Source organism: Podarcis raffonei, chromosome 13, assembly GCF_027172205.1.
Source record: "Podarcis raffonei isolate rPodRaf1 chromosome 13, rPodRaf1.pri, whole genome shotgun sequence".
In the NCBI taxonomy this organism is placed as follows: domain Eukaryota; kingdom Metazoa; phylum Chordata; class Lepidosauria; order Squamata; family Lacertidae; genus Podarcis; species Podarcis raffonei.
The window spans coordinates 45,663,652-45,673,592 of NC_070614.1; the positions used below are offsets into that span (position 1 = coordinate 45,663,652).

General features: G+C 42.9%; 1 protein-coding gene across 1 annotated transcript; it reads right to left on the reverse strand.

Moving 5' to 3' along the window:
* Positions 1–292: 292 nt before the first annotated feature.
* LOC128400293 (olfactory receptor 4E1-like) lies at positions 293–7,752 on the reverse strand. Its single transcript, XM_053362448.1, has 2 exons — positions 7,381–7,752; positions 293–2,017 (listed from the first exon to the last, which is right to left on the reverse strand). Exon 2 carries the CDS (start codon positions 2,008–2,010, stop codon positions 1,045–1,047), a length of 966 nt encoding a protein of 321 aa, XP_053218423.1. The 5' UTR covers positions 2,011–2,017; positions 7,381–7,752; the 3' UTR covers positions 293–1,044.
* Between the last annotated feature and the right edge of the window lie 2,189 nt (positions 7,753–9,941).

Here is a 9,941-nt window from a genome sequence, read left to right on the forward strand (position 1 = left end):
CGGAATGAGTTAAGTTCTTAACCAGAGGTACCACTGTAAAAGCTTTGTCTGGAGATGCCAGGAATTGATTCTGGCACCTTTTGAATGCGAAACAGGTGCTCTGCTGCTGAGTGACAACCTTCCCCCAGCCACACTGCCTCTCCTGTATAGACCTTTAAAGTAACACGGCGAAATCCTTCAGTTGTTTCAGGTGGCTGCAGGGATTTTGTTAGATTCCCTGCACAGTTTGTGCACCGAAATGCACCCCTCTGTACAGCAAGCAGAAGCCCCCCTCCAGGTACAGTGGTGGTACCTCGGGTTAAGAACTTAATTCGTTCTGGAGGTCCGTTCTTCACCTGAAACTGTTCTTAACCTGAAGCACCACTTTAGCTAATGGGGCCTCCTGCTGCTGCTGCACCACTGCTGCGTGATTTCTGTTCTCATCCTGAAGCAAAGCTTTTAACCTGAGGTACAATTTCTGGTTTAGCAGAGTCTGTAACCTGAAGCGTATGTAACCCAAGGTACCACCACAGTTTGAAATCCAAGCTAAAGTGTGCAAGTCAAGTGGCATTTCTAGATGCATGTGTAAGTTTATTAAATATGCATTTTGTTCATCAACATTTGCTGCTCATGTTTATTTTCATTTGCCCCATATGCAGAAACTAGAGTTTTCAAGTTTGCCAGGGGCCATGTTGGCATCGATGGACACTTCAGCCTTTAGAAGCTCTGACCCATAGGCTCTTGAAACATAGCAGTGAACAGCAAGTGCTCACCCAGTAACATAATAAGGATAAGTCTTTTGTGATTGCAGGAGTTTGAAGTTTGATCAGGGGGATCAGGAAACTGCCTTAACTCATGTACCCAAGTTGAAAAGCTCTGAGTGCCAGGTTCTCCTCTATGTTCCAAACCCCACATTTTCATGGTGAACCCATGGAAGATGTGCAGTGCTTGAGATCCATAGGGTTCCATGCTCGCTTGCCCGATTTCACCCTGGCTGTGGTGAGATTTCAACTGGGCTCTTCTCCCCACCTTCCCTCTGTACCTCCTCATACTACAGCCGGACCCTCACTTTTTCTCCGCTGTCACCTTCCTGCCAAACAGTTTGTTGAGCGCCTGCTTCATGTCCTCGTTCCTCAGCGTGTAGATGATGGGGTTGAGCAGAGGGGTGACGGCAGTGAAGAAGACCGACACCACCTTGTCCTCCGAGAAGCTGGTGGAGGGGCGGGAATAAATGAAGATGCAGTGCCCCAGGAAGAGTGTCACCACCGTGAGGTGGGCCGCACATGTCGAGAGTGCCTTGCGCCGGCCTTCCGCAAGACGTTTGCGGAGGGAGACCAGGATGATGCCGTAGGAGACCACCAGGACCACGAAGCAGACCACGGAGATCAGCCCCGAGTTGGAAACAATGAGGATCTCAATGACGTAGGTGTCTGTGCATGCGAGCCTGATGACTGGGGGGACGTCACAGAAGAAGTTGTCGACCTTCTGGGGCCCACAGTAGGGTAGCTTGATGGTCATGCCAGTCAAGGCGAGAGAGTGCACTGTGCCACCCAACCAGATCGTGCCGGCCAGCAGGAGGCAGACCTTCTGGTTCATGATGGTGAGGTAATGCATCGGGTTGCAGATGGCCACATAGCGGTCATAGGCCATGACGGTGAGGAGGAAGATCTCAGTGCATGCAAAGAGGTGGAGGAAGAACATCTGGGCCACGCAGCCCCCAAAGGAGATGGTCTTTGCAGTTGAGAGGAAGTCAGCCAGCATCTTGGGCACAGTGACTGTGGCATGGCAGACGTCGATGAAGGAGAGGTTGCTCAGGAAGAAGTACATGGGAGTGTGCAGCCCCTGGTTGTGGATGATGGTGACCACAATGAGAATATTGCCAGCCAAGGTGAGCAGGTAGACTACCAGGAAGACCACAAAGAGCACCAGCTGCGTCCCAGGGTCGTTCGACAGCCCCACGAGGATGAACTCGGTCACCGAGGTCTGGTTTGGGGCTACCACAGTCCAGTTTGGAACCACACGTTCTTCCATTTCTGTTCTAGAGAAAGGGAAAAGGCATAAGAACATTTTGAGTGACCTAGAAGGTCCTTTATTATTTCATAAACTCTACATACTGTTTGATTGAAAAGAGAAACCCTCAGAGCTGTTTACAGAAGGAATGTATTGAAGATATGTGATTTATACAAACTTGCAACATATGAACAACTTGCATATGAATGCAGACTTGCCATGGACAAATTCAATGATATTTGGAATCCATTCTTACAAATACTGTAACAGGTGAAGATCTGGCGAAGAACAATAACAACTTTGTAAAGTACAGTCATACCTCTGGTTGCATTTGTTTCACGTTGCGGATTTTCGGGTTGCGAACGCAGCAAACCCGGAAGTGTAGTAGTAGTAGTAGTAATAATAATAATAATAATAATAATAATAATAATAATAAATTTTATTTATATCTCGCCCTCCCCAGCCGAAGCCGGGCTCAGGGCGGCTAACAACAATAAAATAGTACAACATTCTAAAATCATTTCATTATAAAATTAATTCAACTCAAATTAATGGCAACCATTAGGCTAAAGTTCTGTGAAGACTGCCAAAGGAGGGAGTCAGGCTGTGCCCTGTGTATACTTCCGGGTTTCGCCACGCATGCACAGAAGAGATCTGCGTGCTTCACACATGCGCAGAAGCGCTCTATTGCGCTTCATGCATGTGCAGTAGCGGCGCTCTACTTATGAACTTTTCGGGCTGTGAACGGACTTTTTGGGAAGCTCACAAGGAGGGCATGAAAGCAATGGTTCACTCCTCCTATTGGCTCCCTATAAATTGGCCTCTAATGGCATAATTGCCTTTGACCATGGAGGTTCTATATAGCTCTCATGGTAAGTCTGTGGAGGGGTTACTGGTTTGTTTTTAATTATGCATTTTGTGTTTTTATATTGTGATTTTATCTTGTGAACCACCTTGAGACCTGTGGGTGCAGGGCGGTATACAAATCTAAATAATAATAATGCTATGCATTATACATTTTTTAAAAAATGATATTTATTAAAATTTTCCACCGTAATACAATAAAAAATCAAAAAGGAAGAAAAAACAACAACAACAAAAATTTAAAAACACATACGGTTCACAATCCTTATTTTCTATAACATATTTCCCTGACTTCCCCACACCTCTCCCTCTTGTATTCCAGGTCAGATTGTTGGTTCAACAAGCTCTTATCCCTATTTTTAAACATTTTATATTTAGTTCCTTTTTCTAAAAAACCAATTATGCCTTATAGACTTCATATTTATACATCATTGCTTATTCTTTAAACCTTTTTCTAAAGTCGGCCTAAATTCTCTTCCACGATTTCCCCAATTTTCATACAAATATCCAAACAAAATAAAAACAGAACAAGTTAGATGTATTGGGTATACATTTAAAGTACTGTAGTACCACACCGTGCTTTCAAGCAAGTCATGGCTTTCAAGCAAGTCATAAAGAATCCTGGGAACTGTAGTTTGTAAAAGGCGCTGAGCTTTATTGAGAGGCCCCTATTCCTATCACACAGCTGCATTTCTCTGAATTCCCCGGGAAGAGGGATTGACTGTTAAGCTGCGCCGAGACCTGAAACAAGAGGCAGGATCCGAGTTTAAGGGGACATTCTAGCCTGACAAAATCACTCAGGTGGGCTGCAGAGGAAGGGATAGGAATGGGCTTGGTTGGGGAAGGGGGCATGGCCCATGGAAAACTGAGAGCCACACATAGGTTTAAGGCATTCTTTCACCTTTGGTGGACATGCCCAAGGGTCAAGGCTTACTGGGAAATGATATATAATGAACTGAAGAAGGTATTTAAACTTACCTTTCCTAAGAAACCAGAGGCCTTTCTTTTGGGCATAGTTGGCCAATGGGTGCCAAAGAAAGATAGAACATTTTTCATGTATGCAACAACAGCAGCAAGAATACTTCTTGCCAAGCATTGGAAGACACAAGATCTACCCACCGTGGAGGAATGGCAGACGCAAGTGATTGACTACATGGAGATGGCTGAAATGACTGGCAGAATTCGTGATCAGGGAGAAGAACTGATTGAACAGGACTGGAAAAAGTTTAAGGACTATTTACAAAAATACTGCAAAATGCTTGAGTGTTAATATGATGTGGGAAGTGAAGGTAACAGGGTTTGTGTGATTTGGTTAAATGTGAATGAAAAGAAGAATGTTAAAAAGGACAAGGGGTTATGAACAGAACATTATTATGTCATAGTATATAAGATGAGGTATGGGCTAAAACAATGGAAAATTGGGACATAATATTTAGAAGAATATAAAATTAAGCATGGTTTAAATAAGGTTTTGAACTTGCTGAATTTGACTGCAATAAAGAGGAACACAAAAAAGGGGGATGTGAGGAGGTCAAGACAGAGGGGTATGGAACTTTATAAATCTAAGAAAGTGGATTTTTCTTTTTTCTTTTTGCCTATTTTTCTTTTTTATGCTATATATTCTTGTTTTTTTGTTGTTTCTGTTTTTTATGTGAGCTTCATTTATGGTAATGATACATTTGAAATGATGAATCTTTCGATTTGTAAAACCTTAATAAACATTTATTTAAAAAATAAAAAAAATATAACTGAAAAAAAAAAGAAAACTGAGAGCCACACAGAGAGGCTTGGAGAGCCACGTTCAGCCACCAGTCCTGAGGTTCTGCACCGCAACCTGCCTCTTCTGACCAGCAGTGGCTCTCCAGGGCTTCACCAACATACCGTACTTTCCCGGTCCTACCTGGAGATGCCAGGAATTGAATCTGGAACTTTCTGCATATATTCTTCAGCACTGTGGTACTGAACAGGGTGGATTTGATTTAAATCAAATCAATTTAAATCACGATTTAAATCACTAGTCAGTAAGACTTGATTTAAATCTTTTTTTGTACAGAAAGACTCATTCTTGCTGATATAATCTTAATATTTACAACCAGATGAAGGTTTCATTTTTGAAATTATAAATTTTCAGAGTAGTTTTTACAGTTACATCAGAAATTACTGATTTTGTTATACTATTAGAAACACATAGACAGATAATTATGAAATTTTTGTGAGGTTTAATAAGTTAACTATGTTTGGACAACTTTTCTTCTATACTTTATTGGAAGGAGAAAAATAATCATTTTCGTGATAACAATTTAAACAATTTATTTAACTAAAATAGCAACATTACACCATATGTATCCATGTTTGTTAACTGATGTGGTTAAACATTTTTTTTAAAAAAAACACCTTTGAGTTTTAGCAAACATGAAAAACTTAAAACAAATCCTTATTTCCTGATGAATCCTTTGGACTATAATGTAACTTAAATAGAAAACTATATTTAGAAAGATTTTTCATCCAAAAGCATTTTATTTTTAAAATCCAATTTAAATAAAAAAAATCCAATTAAAAAAAATAAAATCCGATTTAAATTTTTAAAATCCAATTTTTAATTTTTTTTAAAAAATCATTGATTTTTTTTTAAAAAAATCATTGATTTTTATTCACCCTGGTGCTGAATAATCCTGAAGCCTGTTCTGCTTCTCCATATGGGTCAGATCTTTGACACAATGATCTTCCTATCCACCCATGTATTCTGTCCCCTGTACACACATACCACCAACACTTTTTTTTTTTGGTACCCCTGCCCGTACGGGCCAGTCTTGACAGACTCTGGGGTTGTGCGCCCATCTCACTCAAGAGGCCGGGGGCCAGCGCTGTCCGCAGACACTTCCGGGTCACGTGGCCAGCGTGACAAAGCTGCATCTGGCGAGCCAGCGCAGAACACGGAAACGCCGTTTACCTTCCCGCTAGTAAGGGGTCCCTATTTATCTACTTGCACCTGGGGGTGCTTTCGAACTGCTAGGTTGGCAGGCGCTGGGACCGAGCAACGGGAGCGCACCCTGCCGCGGGGATTCGAACCGCCGACCTTTCGATCGGCAAGCCCTAGGCGCTGAGGCTTTTACCCACAGCGCCACCCGCGTACCTACCACCAACACTTAGGTAAAGGACCCCTGACAGTTAAGCCCAGTCACAGATGACTCTGGGGTTGCAGCGCTCATCTCACTTTACTGGCTGAGGAAGCCGGCATTTGTCCACAGACAGTTTTTCCGGGTCATGTGGCCAGCGTGACTAAGGCGCTTCTGGTGAAAACAGACCACAGCACCAATCACCCACCTCCCCTACCACCAACTCTTAGTTAACCATATATGTGGCATCTCACCCTCAGGATTGTGGGTGCCCACTGCCACAAGGTGGACATGTGATGTCATACACACACACACAACTCTTCCTCCACTTCTGAGCCTGGGAAAGGGTGCTTTGCTCACTGGCTGCGGAGGACGGAGCTGAACTGCTTCTCTCTTGGAACTACGTTTCTCTCCGCACAGAACTACAATTCCCAGAGTTCCATGTGAAGAAGAACTGGCCATTCTGATAATTTTAGCTCTGTGAGGGGAACAGGGGGCTCCTAATAGCTCTCAGCCCTTCTTAACAAACTACAGTTCCTTCCCGGGATTCTTTGGGAGAACCCCCCTCCTTTGAGAGAGGAGAGAAGAAGAAGGATTGTAAAGAATGGTAAAGAAATAAGGCAATGCAGCCAGATTGCTTTCAAATGAAATATAGATAATTGTTGCTATAGCTTCACTATGGTAACCATACAGGGGCCAAAGTACACCTTAATACAGAGGTGGTAAGGGATGGGGGAGAGATTTGATTCAGGCCACATTTAAAGATGAACCTATTAACTTCACACTTTCTGAAACAATGTAAGCATCGACACACAGCCATCCATCAAAATCCACACTTATCTAAATCTTGCAGTGAAGGTCTCCGGCCAACGAAGCTTTACAAAAATGCATATATTAGGGGAATGAACATAACAGTAGAAATGACATACGAAAATGCGTTACGTTAGGAGCAAGTGCTCGCAAAAATATTTAGTCAAAACTGCATACAAAATCTGTTTCTTCAGAGAAATTCACACTGTTTAGCCCTCGTCATCCTTGAGATTTCCCCTATCAAAATCCCACACACACAGAGCGCTGCTGTTAATTTTGCTGGAGAAAAATGAATCCAGATCTTTTTCGTACATTGGGGCAAATGCAATAGGAGCTTTGGGTGTGCGTGTGTGTGATTTTGATCAGAAAAACTTCTTTGGGGAGCATTAAACACTTCTTTCCCCAACACCACTCCCTGGTCTGAACTGCCTTCACACCCACATCCCTGCTTAATATTTATCTTAAAAGAAGCAGAAGAAAAGGAGCAGGAGAAGATGATAAGGAGTCTTATTTCAAACCTCTAAGAAAGTTATTTTAGCACCAACCAACCCCTAAATCTTTTCAAGTGATCCATGCTTTCAAATGATAAATAAAAAAAGACCTGCAAGGTTGCAGTAGCCTCGGGAATATAGCTGCCGTTCTCCACTGTTGTCTTCTGAAAAGTTTAAGAACCAGGTTGCAGCATGCCTTCTCTCAGGATATATAACCTTCTGCTGTTTTGCTTCAATCCAGGCTCTTGCCAACTTCACATTGTTGCAATTCTTTAGCAAGTCAGCCCCTCAGAGATCAGAACTCCTGACAGGCACCACAAGGGAGATAGTTAGGACGTTCAAAACTTCCAAAATGTTTTCGAACATTTGTACAGCATCACTGTTCTGTTCTCTGCATGGGGAGGGAAAAAACGACTTTATTCTTTAATTTGGATTCTCTGCTGTTCTGATCCAATGTGATGTGCTTTTGTGCTGCCCACTGAGATGAGATATGAAGGAGCCCTTGAATAATGTGGTGAGGAGGAGGCAAGAGCCCACAAGCCTGACCCCCCCCAATTTCAACCTATTCATGCCCCTCCCCGAGATGTGGAACCTCTGGCCCTGCAGTTGTTGCTGGACTACAACTCCCATCATCCCTTGCTATTCTGCTTGGCACTGATGGGAGTTTGAGTTCAGTGACATCTGGAAGAAGAAGAAGAAGAAGAAGAGTTTGGATTTGATATCCCGCCTTTCACTCCCCTTCAGGAGTCTCAAAGCGGCTAACATTCTCCTTTCCCTTCCTCCCCCACAACAAACACTCTGTGAGGTGAGTGGGGCTGAGAGACTTCAAAGAAGTGTGGCTGGCCCAAGGTCACCCAGCAGCTGCATGTGGAGGAGCGGAGACGCGAACCCGGTTCCCCAGATTACGAGACTACCGCTCTTAACCACTACACCACACTGGAGAACTAGAGGGGTCCAGGGCAGCCTCATACAAAGTGTGCCAGGGGTGGCATCTCTCACTCAGGCCCGTGGGTGCCCACTGCCACAACGCAGACATGTGATGTCACACACACACACACATACAAAACTCCCTCCCTGGAAAAGGGTGCCTTTCTCACTGGCTGCAGAAAACAGAGCTGAACTGCTTTTCTCTTGGACAACAATTCTCTCTTCTCAGAACTACAATTCCCAGAGTTCCATGTCAAGAAGAACTGGCCATTCTGATAATTTTAGCTCTGTGAGGGGAACAGGGGTCCCCTAGCAGCTCTCAGCACCTCTTAACAAACATTTATTTATTTATTGAATTAATATATCGCCCAATACCTGGAGTCTCAGGGCGGTTCACAGAACAAAATCAAAATATAAAACCACGAAATATATAATCAAAATAAAAACAACCCCCCCAAACCGCCACATTTTAAAAGGGCATAGGATGTAAATTGGATCAACCAAAGGCCTGGTTAAAAAGAATCGTTTTTGCCTGGTGTCTAAAGGTACCAGGCGAACTTCCCTGGGGAGAGCATTCCACAGACGGGGAGCCACTGCAGAGAAGGCCCTGTTCTCATGTTGCCACCCTCCGGATCTCTTGAAGAGGAGGCTCACGAAGAAGGGCCTCAGAAGATGATCTCAGGGTCTGGGTAGGTTCATATGGAAAGAGGTGGTGAGGCATCTGATCAAGATCTGTATTTTAAATTGAGCTTAAAAAGATATATTTGCAAATGTTTGTATCTCTCATGCCAGGCAGAAAAGCAGCTGGCAGTTGTTTATCCTCCTGGACAAAGGCCCCCCTGATTTATTTATAGCAGGAGCCAAAATTCTCAAAGTTGTAAAAAGGGAATTACAGGCTGGGAGCAAAGGTTACTGACCCTACAGAATACAATCAAGCTGCAAAAGCACTAATTAAGAGTTAGTAAATAGTAGGATTCATTGTTTAACAGAATATAATACCATGTGTCTCCCATTAGAGATTTGAGCCACATTTCCTAAGGTTAAAGGGCAAAGAGTTTTTAGAAACAGCAGCTGGCTCGAAAGGGGGGTGTAGATCTAAGGGGTTGCTTTCAAAACTGTTTTTATTAAGTTCCTTCTTACTTTGAAAAGGCCTTTCCTTTTCTTCTAAAAATCTATATATGTTATGTATGAAATATATTGGCTTAAATGTAATTATGCAAAGGATTTAGAAAGTAAGAAATGTTAGATTCTTATGTTAGATTCTTATTTCATTGATGGTGTGTGAGAATGTGAACCCAAGATCTCTGATCTCTGTTTAAGACAGAATGAGCATCTGTTTTAACCATCTATTTTGGAGGGCAATAGGGCAAGAAGGGCAAAAGGTGATCTGGTAATTAAGGTGCCTTGTTGAGGCAAATGTAAGATATATGGCTACTTGTTTGCCATTTATAGATAGAAGGAAATATAGCTCTTTGTCTCCCATAAAAGGTAATAGGAAATGGGTGTATCTTTTATGATTGGTTCTAGCAAACAGCCAATAGGAATTTCAACCAGGCTGATTGGACAGAGGCAGCCAAAGGAGGAGCAAGGGGGCTGGGCTGAGGAAATATAACTGCTGGCCATCAGGGCTGGAGGATGGGCAGAGCTTTGGTAACCATATACCACTGTGCCTCTCATTTATTTGTCTGACAAATAAATTATTATTTTAATTTCTCTATTGCTGCGTTGAATATTTCATTCCAGC